Raw genomic sequence first — 13,750 nt, forward strand, 5'->3', positions numbered from 1 at the left:
ACAGACCCTGCCACCCATCCAAACATGCCCTCGACGTACAATGAACCATTCAGACAACAGGATCCGAGGATAGGAGGTGTGTAGTCTACATTGCGTATATAATCTCACTTAGTTCTATCATATAGAAATAAGAATGTTATTGCAATAACTCAAGGAGAATGAAGTTTAATCAATTGAAGTAATTGTTCTTGGTTTGCCCACTAGTAATCAGTTTCTGTGATAACAGAATCCCACTCCTTCATTATCTCCAAGATATCCCCGACTTTAGCCCCAATCTCTTCTACCGCATCTTTCCCAACGGGTAAACGAAACGGAATAGTTTTTCCCTGTGCACAGCCCTCTTTTTTAACCAAGTCCAGCACAACCGCAACGAACTTTTCTGGGTTTCCAGGCTGCTTTAGATCTCCGCCATGAAGGTGGCCATGGTGAGTCTCAGACGCCGACTGGTAGTCGGGAATCTGGCTCTGCTTTGCCCGAAGGTGGCCTGTTGACAGAAGAGGGGTTCGAAAGCGTCCAGGTTCCATCAAGAGAGTGCGAAGACCGAGAGATTTTGTTTCATTGTGCAGACTTTCAACAACGCCTGATTGTATGTTAGAACAGGAAAGGTAGACGGACAAGAGTTAAAAGCTGACCTTCAAGAGCAAACTTTGATCCCGCATAAGCTCCAGTAAACTGATGCCCGACAAAGCCAGACAAAGAACTAATGAATACCATGGTTCCTGCTTTCCTGGCTCTCATATGCGGAAGCACTGCACGCGTAACCTTGATCGGCCCGAAGACATTGGTTTCGAAGGAGGAAACAAATTCATCATAACTAGACATGTCAGCATGGTCAGCAATATTAATAATCAGTAAGAGGAATACCTGAGATCCTCCCAAGATCCAGCAGCTACAAACCCAGCATTGTTTACCAATACATCGATACGCCCATAGATAGCAATGGCCTTGGCGATGGTTTGATCAATGTTGTCTTGCGTATCAGTGACATCCAGCTCAAGGACAGCTGCTCCTTGACTGGCAAGTGACTCAATCCTTGCACTGTTTCTGGCAGTTGCGATGATCTTGTCGCCTCGGGAAAGGATTTGATGTACAAATTGTGAGCCAAAGCCGGAGGAGCAGCCAGTGACAAGCCAAACGAGCTGAGACATGTTAATTGATAGGACAGATAGTGATGAGTAATAACCATGTATAAGAGGTTTCCGATGGAAGAAATGATTATGAGATATCCTGATGATAGAAAGGAACAAAACTTGACGGGAGATGTCGCGCTTTTTATAATATTCTAAGGATTTCTCAAGACAAAATTTATCAAAATGATTTGGGACACCGGGCAGAGAGCGGAACAGTCTATAATGGGTGGGGCATGCGGGAACGTTAGCGTTGGAGCGGGCAGAGCGGAGGCGGGGTTGATCTTGCTGTAGACTTCAGGGTAAGCAGAGCGGACAGAGCGGGAATGCAAAGTCGTTGCGGACAGCCAGAAACACACGAACGAAATGTCTGGTCTTCCAAGTGGGTAGCAGAGAAATTGACATTGGAGATTTAAATTAAAAAAATAAATAGCCTAAGAAGTATAGTCTAGGTAGCATAAAGTGGCTTAGTAATTCAGTCTCTTTTGCTCCTAGCGGCCATTATTTCTAGTGCGCGCTGATGCCCTCTTTTGGCCCTTTATCTTACAATAATGTCAGTTTAAATGCCTGTCCTTTTCCAAGCATGAGAGATATTTATCTACATAAGATTCATTAGCGCTGTCAATTTCGGACGCAGTAAGGTAAGTAAGGCCTACCGCAAACAGCCCACTCAGACTTGAGCACTCCAAGTGCTTGCGTGATGGCTTCCAAACCAGCTATCATCTCCGCATCATTGTTCTCCCTGATAAACCACGCGCACTCTGTCGCTGCATGATACAGGCAGCCAACCAAGATGGGCGAATGTGTCGGTCTCTTTCTTTGTTGTTGACTCGCCGAAACTATTTGCCTCGACATCTGTGGTATTGTCTTAGATACAATGTCTTGGATGGTCGCCAAGGATATCCTTTGCATTTCAACCTCAGCGGCCAGTCTTTCCCGTGACGTGCTAAAGCTAGGTTCGTTACACGCATATTCATTGTATAACAGAAGTCGAGCTAAGCTGCACAGGGACAACGCTGCATGCAAAGTCCCATGCGTCGTCGTGATCTCACAGTCCTTTCTTGTTACGCCCTGGTCTAACGCTGCTAAGACTATGTGTAGCTGTAACGCCTCGGCAGTAAGTTGGACTGGGTCAGTATCCTTTTTTCTTGCTCGTATGTGGCCAAGAACTTTGCCAAACATATGGACCGCTTGGCATACTCTAGCAAACTGTCCCACGGACGAGGGCGAATGGAAGTTGCGCGTAAATAGTGCTTCGTTGAAACCTATTCGTCCATTGTTCCAATCATCGTCGTTGCAAGGAAGAAGATCATTCGTGCTTGGTTCTGGAGCAGCCATAAGGAGTTGCGGGGAACCTGCAACGATAACTCTAATACTTGTCAATGATAAAGTTCTTGTAAGACAAATATCTGAACGAACCTATCGAGCATTAAAATCGCCCACCAAGTTCGTCTCTGCTCTTCGCATAATGTCCATGTTTCCGGTTCCACAAATAGCTGCTTTGCATCTTTTTGGCTGTGCAATCCAACCATAGTAGCTAGACGAACGGCCTGTCCTATTGTTAAGTACGCCGCAGGGTAGATACCATGACCGAACTCATACAATGCTACCAAGGCGAGAGTCTGTATCAGTCGGATGTTGATAGCTCCCCCATTCTCAGCGATAAAGCTACCATGCTTTACGTTCAAATATGAAGTGTTGCTTTGTGGCAATATGGTATGCTCATTAGAGTCATCACTCTGAGTAACGAGAGCCTCAAGGGCTAAAAAGACCAAAACATCAACAGAGCCCCGAGTTGAATCTCCTAGATCTTTTGCCGTTTGCTGTAATCGCTTGACGCTCAGCATGGGGAGCCACTGGTGGATGGTAGTCTCGTAGTGATCTATCAAAGAGCCGAATGTATCAGCAGTTGTAAAGCGTCGTTGCTGCTCGATAAAAACCGGGCCGTCATGTGTTGTCAATGTGTCCCTCGATATTGGCTGGAATAAATCGGAATCCAGAAAGTATGAGCACGGGAAGTTGAGGGTTCGGTGCATGTCTAGTTCTGTTGCAGGAGTTGTGCGATCTTGACCCGTCCCGCCATTGCTAGAGGTTCTTAGGTTTGGGTTGGCATGTTCTGTTCCATAGTTGCATGTTTTACCCAGACGAGTACACTACATAGAGATGTAAGATTTAAATGCCCATGGGAACAAAAGTGAGTACTTACAAGACGGCACGATGGGGTATCTTTTGAGCATCTACGCTTAAGACGTCTATCGGCCAGTTAGTTGCAAAAGACTAGCTAGTTGAGACAGGATCCGGTAAGTACATACCTACATGCCTCGCACGATGTAAAAGTATTGGCTGGCGGCATATTGGGTATTGGACTAATATGGATACAAAGGCAGAAGATTATGCCAGCAAGAGTTGTCAATAGTGGAATGTAAGCGCGGTGCGGGGTTCATGAAGAAGCGTTCAGCTATGATTGGGCAAGGTGGAGAATACGGAGAGCTATAAATAAAGCTGATAAATGGAGCCCTCTGAATGACTAGTCAAGCAGAATTACCCCAGATATTTCTGACTATGTTAACTAACATCTCGGTCCAACTTACTCGCACAGGAAACCTCATGGGCAGAGAAAGAGACAGCCAATTAAGCGCTGCTGATCATGTCGGGGATGACTATCACCAATCAAACTTGTCATTTTGGGGTAATTGTCACAGTTGTTGGTGATTACATGTCGTGGCCGCATTGGTGGGCTAGTGTAGTTGTCTCTTTATGCGGGAGCTTACCATTATACCATAATCCCTGCGAGGCAGTATCTAAATCACTACAAACTATCGCAAACTGCAATCAAGGCTCGATTTCAAAAGATTATAATCATCACCACTGCCATTAGATATATATCGAAAAGGGCAGTAATAATGAGATTTAGCCCTACAGAGGTATAACTCGACTTCCAGAACGGCGATGGGGATATTGCCAATATGCACGTACTGGTTGTGTATTCTTTGCCTTTGTGTTACGACCAACAGCCCGGCCTTGTATACCAATCAACTGTACACACGATTCTAAAGTCCTACATCTTCGACCTGTTCTTGGCCGTTTCTCCACTCACCTTTCTTGGCACTCCCAAGAGCCAGATCATTGACCTGGCCTGGTTGTATGTGCGACGCCAGCCATCATATTATTATTAACCTCACCATCCGCACCGAGCTATGTCCATCATTCCCAACGATAACACTCTTTCTTTCCGCCATTTTGCCAACTGGCCATTCAGCCTTGGGAATGCTGCTTCCTTGTGTTGACAGATTGTAGGAATTATCTTGTCGATGCTATCATATCACACAACCAGATCTATATTACTCCCACACCTCTTGAAAAACCCGAACTCTTTGTTATGTCCTACAGTTACCAGACCCCACAATGTCCAAACCTGGAGGGCCGCATCATGATGCTGCCCAAATTATCAGAGATTGACGCGAGCTACACAACATCCCTACCAGTTGGAACCGGGATTTACAACCACCCCGTTATTATCCTCTCCAAACAACGTTACCACGGAAAGGTCGCGGTATTTGTTGTTAGTCTGCCTACTCATTATAATACATCGTGCTCTGCCGTGTAACATGGCTGATAACGACTGCTATCTAGTTGACAAGCTTTGACAGCACACCAATTCAAAGTCGCCATAGGGATCCCTCCCGCCGTAATTTCTACCTCCCAATACACCCAGCCACTCATCCAGATACCAGCTGCGTTCTCACTGTTGCTCACGGAAAGTTTATGAAAAAGCAGTCCTATGTTAATTTCAAGGAGATGCACGAAATTCCCTTCACAGTTCTTCGTCCCTGTTGGCGAGATAATGATCTTCACTTGGATAGAGTATCTTACAAAATGCTCGTTGTGGAGTTTTGGAAGAACAATGTTGGCGAATTGACCGTTGAGCTCAGGGGACACGGTATATTGGAGCATACAGCCCAGCCGACGTATGTCCATGTTCCCATACCGACGTCCAACCGATATCTGTATCAAGGCCAATCCCAACAGCCTGGATATCAAACGAGTTCAACCAGGATATTCAACCCTCCCATCTCGGAGTCTTATGGGACATTTGCACGAACCTCGACAGACACTATCCAACCGCAGAATTCAACCCCATATCCGATTGCTCCAACAGCTACTGCCGCTAGAAATGCTGCGCGTGTTCATAATTATCCAATTGCTGCACATCAAGTCCGGCAATCTAGGCTCGCGAGACCCAGTCACATTATGCCACAACAAACCCAGGTTCCAACGTATCAGTGGACTTACAATCAGCGTAACAATGACGCCAGCGGGTCCAGTTGTCTCGGATTCATCGTTATTGTATTTGTCTTTTTAACTGGCTGCTACTATTACGCGAATAATGTCGGAGCAAATTAATGTCACATGAGCATAAGGACTGGGCGAGAAAACCGTTCGTGTGAAGTTCTTCTGAAAGGTCCTTTAGCGGTTTGTGATTAGGACTTGAGCTTTTCCAACTCCCGCTTGATCGTCGTTTCTTTTGTATTCAATCACTTGAGGGTATCACATATGGTATCTAAGCTCTTTATTTATTTTCAACAGTTTTATAAAGTTACAAAACAGGAAACGGTCAATTTCGATAGTGGACGACATGGATATCCTTCTGCGTGCTCCCGTTAGGTGACAAATAGGGATATATAGATTTCTACTCTAGTATTTTTGACATAGCTGTCCTCCACTATTATCCTTCTTGCGTTACATCAGCCACAATGACCTGGGTAAAACAATCACGACATTGGCTCCACAGATTGCTAATCGATGGCGCGACCAGCAACTCCAATACATTAATGCTAGATGAACGAATTTTTATTATTATCCCCTGTATCTCCTCGGAGACTCATTGAATTTGAATCGGGCAATTGCCTCATATTAACCTATATAGGCAATTTTCACGTCGATATTTATCGCGATGTGCCACTTGATGACCCAGGCTACTACGTAAGGCGTATAAGGGTCTCACCTAGTTTAGTCTTTTTTTTGCCCCTATTTGGTGTAATAAATCCTTTTGCAGGGTGTTGTAATGATAAACAGTTGTTTAAATACTGCGGCGGCTCTGTATCGCAGTGCTCAGTACATCTTACTGCCGGATTTTATCATCACTACAGAGAGAACAGGCTGCATAATTCGACAATGTCGCCTCAATCACCGGCTATCGTCCCTTCGTCTGGTCAATCAGAGTCTCCTTCTGACAATGGCAGCGTTAAAGCGAAAGACACGGTAGATAACGGATATACCAACGATTCTGTGCCTCCCACAGCACCAGCATTGGCAGCACAACAGGGTCAACGAATGGAAGGAGCAATGGGTGACGCTATTCTTCGATTTCTCCGAATCAGAAAAACTCGAAAGGACCTTGTCTACGATCTCGATGCGGTACGAAACTTGTATATCCATGGTACGACGACATGATTGATGTCCTAACTTGAACTAGATCGCTACGCAGCCAAGTATTTGGGACTCGCCAGACCTTGAGCGATACAAAGAACTCTATATCCACCCACAGTGGGAGAATTGGTCCGCGTTCGATCCCAACTTCCGTTGGACCTGGCGGGAAGAGAATGAAGTGCGACGCAAGGTTGACTGGAAGATTATGGTAAGCAGAGTCTAAGAATAGTCACGGTGTGAGACTAACATTGATAGATCTGGGTATGTGTCATGTTTGCAGCCTTGAACATCGACAGGAACAACATTCAGAACGCTGTATCCGACAACATGCTTGATGATTTAGGTATCACGCAAGCTGACTATGTGAGTTGCTCGATGGCACAAACTCGCCCTAATAGTACTGGAAGGATCCAAGACAAAGTGCTTACCTACTGCAGAACATTGGGCAAACCATCTCTCGTGTCGGCTTTCTCGTGGCCGAGTTACCTTCCCAGCTGATTTCCAAACGGTAAGTCACATAGCTACCGCGAATTCTTCAGCCAAGCTCACGCCTTATCAGCATTGGTCCAGATATGTGGATCCCAATCCAGCTTTGCATCTTCAGTCTTATCTCAGCCATGCAATTCTTCTTAAAGGGCCGTGCATCCTTTCTTGCCACCCGCTACTTGATGTAAGCTTCTCCCGAGTCATGGCGACGAGCCTTGCTAACTTCTCAGTGCCACTTTTCAAGGTGGTTTCATTCCGTACGTCACTTCTTTGCATGAAGCATCTGTCGCATATCTAACAAGCCCCAGCGACACAATTCTCTACCTCAGTTACTGGTACACTGGCACAAGAGTATGTTGGTTCGGCCCGGAGCTCACTCGAATTGCTAATGACTGTTTTAGCTCCCAATCCGGCTGGCCTGGTTCTGGATGTCATCTCAACTTGGTATGTGATAAGACTAATGTTGAAACCGAATACTTACAAGAATGATAGTGGATATAGGCGTTGGTTTTGCGGCCGTCGGCCTGTTGTCTATGCGAGGAATGCTTGGATATGAAGGCTGGAGATGGCTGTTCCTTATTGAGGGTGCCTTCACGTGTAAGCACTTGATTGATCCTTCGAGCTGACTTTTTCTAACATCACTATAGTCCTGATCGGAATTGCATCCTTCTTTTTGATGCCTCAGTCACCTGCCAGGACCACGAGCTTATGGTGCCCCAAGGGTTACTTTAACAAAAAGGAACAAAAAATCATTGTCAACTCCGGTAAGCCCATTAACCCCCATTAGTAACGTCCCATTTTAATCCGCTCCAGTTATTCGAGATGACCCTCAAAAAGGAGGCATGTACAACAGGCAAGGTTTATCAATCCGACAAATCTGGGAGTGCACCAAAGACTACGACATGTGGCCTCTGTATGCTCTCGGCTTGCTCTTTGGGCTGCCCAAGTATCCCGTTAACCAATACCTCACGCTATCCTTCCGTGGTCTCGGCTTCAACGTCATCGAATCCAACCTGTTGTCGATCCCGTACATTGTTGGGTCCTGTATCACGATGCTGGCCATCACAGCCTTCAGTGAACTTGTTAATAACCGAAGCTTTGTGTCTATGGCGGAGGATGCATGGTTACTTCCGTGCTTCGTAGCACTGATCGCCCTGCCAGATCCAATTGGGCCTTGGGCTTACTTCGCAATTTCCACTGTTCTGCTGTCATTCCCCTAGTAAGTGGCTTTACCGATGAAGGTTGATTATTCACTAACAATATTTAGTACTCACCCGATTCAAGTCGCTTGGACCAGTAGAAATGCTGGGTCAGTGCAGAACAGGACAGTATCTGCATCGTAAGATAACCCTGCATTCTACTTACCACCGCTCCTAACGACCTGCAGTCTTTACAACATGTGGGTTCAAGTCAGTGGAATGATAGGGGCCAATAGTAAGATTTGAATCTACCTTGATAAATCAATCACTAACAATTTATAGTCTATCAGCCTGATGATTCTCCCCGGTACTTTAAAGCAAACAAGGGCCTACTTGTTATTTGCATCTGGATGTGTGTAAGTATTTTCACTTCCGCTAGTGCGTACCGCGCGAGAAAAAGTCTCACATCATATCAGCTTGTCCAATACCCAGGTACATTCTTCTACTACAGGTGGCGGAACTACCAAAAGGCCAAGAAATGGGACGCCATGACGCCAGACGAGCAACACCAGTACAGGACAACCACTTCCGATCAAGGCAACAAGCGGTACGTATTTATTCTCTAATAACCTTACCAGTTAACTGATTTTTAAAAACAGGCTTGACTTTCGCTTTGCTACCTGAGTATATTCGTAACGCGAGGAAGGATATAACCTTGTCTCGAGTTAGTTTTCTAAATATAGACAGGTTGTAAAATAAACTTGGCATATTGGAATAAATAGTATTGCTCTTATTAAGTATTTTAGTAATACTAGTGAGATCATTTAATAATATATGGTTTATACACCTCCCATTAGCTGTAAATTTGGGACAATGAACAAGACAGACTCTAGTGCAAATGGCGTAAATGGTCGGCGCAAGGTCTGTCAGGTAAGATCCGGGGCGGTAACATCGTACAGTAAGCGTGGGATTGAAAAAGTAGACAAAATAGTGGAAATCAGTCACCGCCAGACAAGCACAAAGCGTGGGGGATGTTCGGACAAGAGTCATGTTCCTGAGATGCTGTAACATTGTGTCTAATCCCTACACTCACAGCTTCACCCGCCGTGACACACCGAACTCTGCCCTCTCGGTATTCACCATTTCCGGTACCAGCTCCTTAACATTCGTAGCCCCCACCAATGCCATATTTGTTTCCACTTCTGCTCGGAGAATCTGAACCAGTCTGTGCAAACCTTTATCCCCATACCCTGCACACATAGAGTAGAGCACTGGACGCCCAATACCCACTGCCGTAGCACCCAAAGCCAGGGCCTTTATGACATCTGTCCCACGACGAATACCGCCGTCGGTAAAGACCTGGAACTTGTGGCGAATACTTGGAGAGAGCAAATATGGTGCATATCGACGTATCTCCAGCAGTGTAGTCATTGGAGACTGCGCCGTATCCTGTGAGCGACCCCCGTGGTTGGAGAGCACAACACCATCTAGCCCGTGGAGGTGTGCAAGGACCACGTCCTCCACCGTCTGGACGCCCTTTAGCACTAGTGGGAGTCCTGTAGCGTCTCTGATCCATTCAATGTCATCCCAAGACAGTAAAGGATTGAGTAAACCTTTTGACGAAGATTTGGCAACGCCTCCTGCGGAGGCAGTAACTGTATCATGTCCATCCGCGGCTCGAATACGGTCGTCACGCTCCCGTTTGCCAAGAACGGGCGAATCAACAGTAAGGAAGATAGCAGCAACCCCAAGTTTTTTCACTGAGCGTAGTACAGATTTGGTATGCTCTCTATCGCGGCCTGTGTACAGCTGGAAAAATAACGGCTGATTTTCTACTGATCGCGCATTGCACACTGATTCCCAAGACGAGCTTGTGGGCATACAGTAGACCAGTCTCTCTTTACCAGCGACAGCGGCCATGATGCACTCAGCGTTGTGGTGAGCATATCTCCCAATGCCTGTTGGACTGAAGTAGATGGGTAGCGAAACAGAGCAGCCGAGGATAGTAGTTCCAGTGGAGACAGGCTCAACCTGACGAAGCACACGGGGACGAAGGAGGATCTGGCGAAAACTGTGGAAAGCATCTTCAATAGAGTATTCATCCTCAGCGCCAGAAGAATAGTAAGCCCAGCCTGTCTGCGTCAAGAAGGACTGGGCAATTGTTTCAAAGTCGGCAACGCTAACGACAGTATTTAGCGCGGGGTATTTGGTTGTTCCCTGATTTTTGAACTTGGACGCCTCCTGGGGAAGCGTGGTGGCATCTACAGTACCGAGACACGCTTCTGGTGATAATATCCTTGTCACTAAATCTGGTTCATGGACCTCGTCATAGGAAGCAGTCGCGTCTTCCCCTGCCGATTTCAGAATAAAGGCCCTACCACCGGGGTGCTCGCTTAAAAAGTCTGTCGCCATGGTTAGCATACTGTTATAATAAGGGTCAGAGAAGGCTTACCAGTAACATCCCACACAGCACCGTGTATCACAATCCAGCAGGACTCTACTGTGTTATGTTGGGCAACTTCGTCCCCGGGTATGGTAGCCATTGCATAGAGTGATGATTTAGAACAGATATGTGTATACTATCTTCCTCAATGTGCGTCAGGCCTGCTGGGTGTTTTAAATCGCTTCCACGACAGACTCACCTCCGTCATCGGTTCCACAGTCTTGGTTAACCCCCACGCCATATTTACGGCTTTCTGTCCGACTGACAAGGGAAAGCCACACATTCAAGCTAAAGTAGTGGAATCTGGGGTAATTGTGCCCCACGTTCTGATGCGTGGGGGTCAGACACTTGAACACCAAGTGCCGTAACTAAATATCTACTACTGCTATCCCAACTTAACTCCCATCTTATTACCTTACCGGAAGAGTTCCATTGCCATAACTTAGCATCTTACAATGGACGACAAAAAAGACGCAACGTCAGAACAACACAAATCGGTCAATCCCACGCAGGCCAAAAATAGTTTGCTCATGACATCAAGTCAGTCGCGATCATAAGTGATACGATTGCGGTTAATGCAGAGGGTTTAGTTAGAAGGACATATGTATAAAGAATCATAACTAAATATATAGAAAAGATTAGGGTTGTATATCTCAAAGGATTAATTCTTTTTTTTTCTTTCTCTCTCTTCTTCTAATAGAATGACATTTGATCCTTCCCGTGATAAAAGCTTATATAGGGTTACCCTATATCATTAATTGATCGCTTATATCTGTGGGTCCTCGTACCTCAATAGCTCGGCTGTTTTGATTGGAAAGTAAGACGATACTTTTTTAGTAATGTCTTAGAACTTGTGGCCCAGCAAAGCCATACGATAATCTCGTAATATGTCAATTGCGTACTAATGGAAAAGGTCACGTGAATCAAGTTGGAGATTAGATTTCTGCTACGTGCGGAAAGTTTGGGTGAGCTAGTCTGTTCACAAGCTTTATGACTAAAACAACCGGGTGTGATAGATGCATTTTTTTCACGCCGTAGTTTCGACGGTTTCTCCGAGCTTCTTTACACATCATAGCAACACAATTCGGATCAGAAAACAATGGCGACTACGAAGTTTCGAGTCGAAACCCGCATCAGCCATGGCATTGCTCAAGATATGGTATCATCTTTGATTATAGGCAGTCAAGCAGCTGTGCTCGTTGATGTCCCCTTGACTATTCCTCAAGCAAAAGAGCTTGTCCCATGGATCCGCTCGCACACCAGTCTGCCATTAGTTACGATATTTGCCACACATTTCCACCCAGATCATTATCTTGCCGCTCACGTCATCTTGGTGAGCTTTCCTCAAGCCAACTTGTATGCTACCGAAAAGACAGTGGCTTTGGTAAAGGACATCATCGAGGGCAAAGTGTGTAATCACCCAAATCAAATAATCGACTAGCTAACTTCGAACCAGACTACATTCTGGAAGTCGGCGCTGGGTGATGACAACATCGCCACATCGCCAATAATCCCTCAAGCCTTTCTACCGACCTTCTTTTCGCTCCCAGGGGACGACATTGTCCACCTACTTGGGCCTGTCAACGGAGACAGCCCTGAGCAGACTATGTTCTGGATCCCCTCTATCAAAACATTGATTGCCGGCGATGTCGTATACGGTCACGGAATGCACATGTGGCTCGCTGACCTTGATGATCCGTCAATGACGAAAGCATGGCTTGACTCTTTGCGATTAATCGACTCTCTTGGCGCAGAGAGAATTATTCCGGGACATGCGCTTAATGACCAAGAAGGTTTCAATGGAACTAAAGACACTGACCACACACGAGCATATGTCAGCTTCTTTCAAAAGGAGATAGAGTCGAAACCGAGGGATGCCTTTACGCCAGAAGAAATCATTGCTAAGTTTGACGATGCTTTTCCTGAGTTGGCAGAGGCAAAAGAGGACTCGACCTCGAAGCTTTTACTACAGATCAACGCTCAGCATTTTGGCAAGGGAGGCCAGCGACAAAAGCACGATATTGATCTGGTTTCACTCCAAAAGTCTTACAACTCGACCTGGAATTTTAGCAAGAAATGACTCACGATGACCTAATTCAACAGATCACCTGGCTGGCATGGATAAGTGCAGATTGAAAACAGACCTATATTGGCCACCAGGATGACATGTATTATTACAGAAACCTCACTACACTTGAGGCCAATTAGAAGAGCATGGAATGGTCAAAACCAGTTAAGACATTGGTGAAGTTGTCTTTTGTGTTCTCTGAATCCTTGAACGTGTTGCTGAAACGAAACTGCCAACAAACAGCGTACTAAAGTCATGACCAGAACAGACGAGATATAGATACTGGCTTGTTCTGGTATCTTGTATACAAGCAAGATTACGATCTGTATAATTCCAATGGTTGTTAAGTAAATTGGTCGATTTAGCGCCAAGATCAAGCCATTGCTGGCACGTCTAAATGATCAAGTCACCCTGGATTGCAGATAAGAGTGCCTCGTCGAGGCCACTCTAAAAGTTAGCAATCTGCTCCCTTGCCCCCATAGCCTAGACAGGTTTAGAACATCCCCGGCTTTCTAGGGTTGAATCATTATTTCCGGAGGGCAAGACGCTACTTTAGCGAGCTTCAAGTCAAGACAGCTACCCGAGAAAAGGAGAAAACCGACTATCCTTAGTTGATCCTTCCTGGCAGCATGATCGATATACCCGTAATCTCGACTGAAAATGGTGGTTTATATTGTTCACCATGTTGGCGAAAATTAATATTTGTGGCAAAAAGAAATGTTTCAGATGTGATGTCGTGGTGGTGTGCCAAAGGACCTCCAGTTCTTTCAACCTCGGATTTTACATTCAAGTAAGTCCAGGGACTCGTTTGGTAGAGGATTTGTTGGCCCGTGGAATGATCAATCATTTCCTCAATTCCAGGGCAACGAACGAAATTTTCTCAATTGAGTATCCGGATGCTCCGCTTTGTCTGTGGCGCTAGAAAGTGGCGGGCTGAGATGATATCCCTCCCTGCATAAGTGTCACTCAACAACGGACCAACAGAGACATTATCATATTATTGACCCATAGTCTAAGGACATCATTTGCAGACACTAGACGTTTCTCCCCACCTCTA

At 45.7% G+C, this 13,750-nt stretch overlaps 6 protein-coding genes across 6 annotated transcripts; 3 read left to right on the forward strand and 3 right to left on the reverse strand.

The window, feature by feature from the left end:
* Positions 1-134: 134 nt before the first annotated feature.
* On the reverse strand, positions 135-1,323 carry EDB82DRAFT_286226 (uncharacterized protein). The gene is made up of 3 exons (XM_025736806.2): positions 865-1,323; positions 633-814; positions 135-580 (listed from the first exon to the last, which is right to left on the reverse strand). Exons 1-3 carry the CDS (start codon positions 1,146-1,148, stop codon positions 201-203), a joined length of 846 nt encoding a protein of 281 aa, XP_025591730.1. The 5' UTR covers positions 1,149-1,323; the 3' UTR covers positions 135-200.
* A 192-nt stretch (positions 1,324-1,515) lies between these two features.
* Positions 1,516-3,519, reverse strand: EDB82DRAFT_511170 (fungal-specific transcription factor domain-containing protein). Its single transcript, XM_025736807.2, has 4 exons — positions 3,440-3,519; positions 3,334-3,379; positions 2,547-3,280; positions 1,516-2,496 (listed from the first exon to the last, which is right to left on the reverse strand). Exons 1-4 carry the CDS (start codon positions 3,478-3,480, stop codon positions 1,749-1,751), a joined length of 1,569 nt encoding a protein of 522 aa, XP_025591731.1. The 5' UTR covers positions 3,481-3,519; the 3' UTR covers positions 1,516-1,748.
* Positions 3,520-4,491: 972 nt separating this feature from the next.
* EDB82DRAFT_511172 (uncharacterized protein) lies at positions 4,492-5,665 on the forward strand. Its single transcript, XM_025736808.2, has 2 exons — positions 4,492-4,689; positions 4,761-5,665. The coding sequence occupies exons 1-2, from the start codon at positions 4,507-4,509 to the stop codon at positions 5,529-5,531; spliced, it is 954 nt and encodes a 317-aa protein (XP_025591732.2). The 5' UTR covers positions 4,492-4,506; the 3' UTR covers positions 5,532-5,665.
* A 637-nt stretch (positions 5,666-6,302) lies between these two features.
* EDB82DRAFT_560689 (major facilitator superfamily domain-containing protein) lies at positions 6,303-8,866 on the forward strand (the record flags this gene model as incomplete). Its single annotated transcript, XM_065609738.1, has 16 exons — positions 6,303-6,545; positions 6,604-6,765; positions 6,813-6,920; positions 6,995-7,065; positions 7,117-7,227; positions 7,274-7,300; positions 7,352-7,394; positions 7,445-7,487; positions 7,536-7,640; positions 7,691-7,807; positions 7,857-8,262; positions 8,311-8,382; positions 8,431-8,477; positions 8,525-8,598; positions 8,659-8,789; positions 8,842-8,866. The coding sequence occupies 16 exons, from the start codon at positions 6,303-6,305 to the stop codon at positions 8,864-8,866; spliced, it is 1,785 nt and encodes a 594-aa protein (XP_065463096.1).
* A 405-nt stretch (positions 8,867-9,271) lies between these two features.
* EDB82DRAFT_560691 (glycolate oxidase) lies at positions 9,272-10,765 on the reverse strand (the record flags this gene model as incomplete). Its single annotated transcript, XM_025736811.2, has 2 exons — positions 10,635-10,765; positions 9,272-10,584 (listed from the first exon to the last, which is right to left on the reverse strand). The coding sequence occupies exons 1-2, from the start codon at positions 10,723-10,725 to the stop codon at positions 9,272-9,274; spliced, it is 1,404 nt and encodes a 467-aa protein (XP_025591734.2). The 5' UTR covers positions 10,726-10,765.
* A 695-nt stretch (positions 10,766-11,460) lies between these two features.
* On the forward strand, positions 11,461-12,957 carry EDB82DRAFT_568878 (beta-lactamase-like protein). Its single transcript, XM_025736812.2, has 2 exons — positions 11,461-12,033; positions 12,082-12,957. Exons 1-2 carry the CDS (start codon positions 11,725-11,727, stop codon positions 12,703-12,705), a joined length of 933 nt encoding a protein of 310 aa, XP_025591735.1. The 5' UTR covers positions 11,461-11,724; the 3' UTR covers positions 12,706-12,957.
* The last annotated feature ends 793 nt before the right edge of the window (positions 12,958-13,750 follow it).

Source organism: Fusarium venenatum, assembly GCF_020744135.1.
Source record: "Fusarium venenatum strain MPI-CAGE-CH-0201 chromosome Unknown EDB82scaffold_4, whole genome shotgun sequence".
NCBI classification, from domain to species: Eukaryota; Fungi; Ascomycota; class Sordariomycetes; order Hypocreales; family Nectriaceae; genus Fusarium; species Fusarium venenatum.

Bases quoted from the DNA above. Each gene is read 5' to 3' on its own strand.
- EDB82DRAFT_286226 (XM_025736806.2), bottom strand. From the start codon at position 1,148: ATGTCTCAGCTCGTTTGGCTTGTCACTGGCTGCTCCTCCGGCTTTGGC. The intron at 815-864 runs GTATTCCTCTTA...TGACATGTCTAG, and splicing joins GGATCTTGGGAGGATCTCAG to TTATGATGAATTTGTTTCCT. The intron at 581-632 runs GTCAGCTTTTAA...ACATACAATCAG, and splicing joins ATCAAAGTTTGCTCTTGAAG to GCGTTGTTGAAAGTCTGCAC.
- EDB82DRAFT_511170 (XM_025736807.2), bottom strand. From the start codon at position 3,480: ATGCCGCCAGCCAATACTTTTACATCGTGCGAGGCATGTAG. The intron at 3,281-3,333 runs GTAAGTACTCAC...ATCTCTATGTAG, and splicing joins ATACCCCATCGTGCCGTCTT to TGTACTCGTCTGGGTAAAAC. The intron at 2,497-2,546 runs GTTCGTTCAGAT...GACAAGTATTAG, and splicing joins GCGATTTTAATGCTCGATAG to AGTTATCGTTGCAGGTTCCC.
- EDB82DRAFT_511172 (XM_025736808.2), top strand. From the start codon at position 4,507: ATGTCCTACAGTTACCAGACCCCACAATGTCCAAACCTGGAGGGCCGC. The intron at 4,690-4,760 runs GTTAGTCTGCCT...ACTGCTATCTAG, and splicing joins GAAAGGTCGCGGTATTTGTT to TTGACAAGCTTTGACAGCAC.
- EDB82DRAFT_568878 (XM_025736812.2), top strand. From the start codon at position 11,725: ATGGCGACTACGAAGTTTCGAGTCGAAACCCGCATCAGCCATGGCATT. The intron at 12,034-12,081 runs GTGTGTAATCAC...ACTTCGAACCAG, and splicing joins AGGACATCATCGAGGGCAAA to ACTACATTCTGGAAGTCGGC.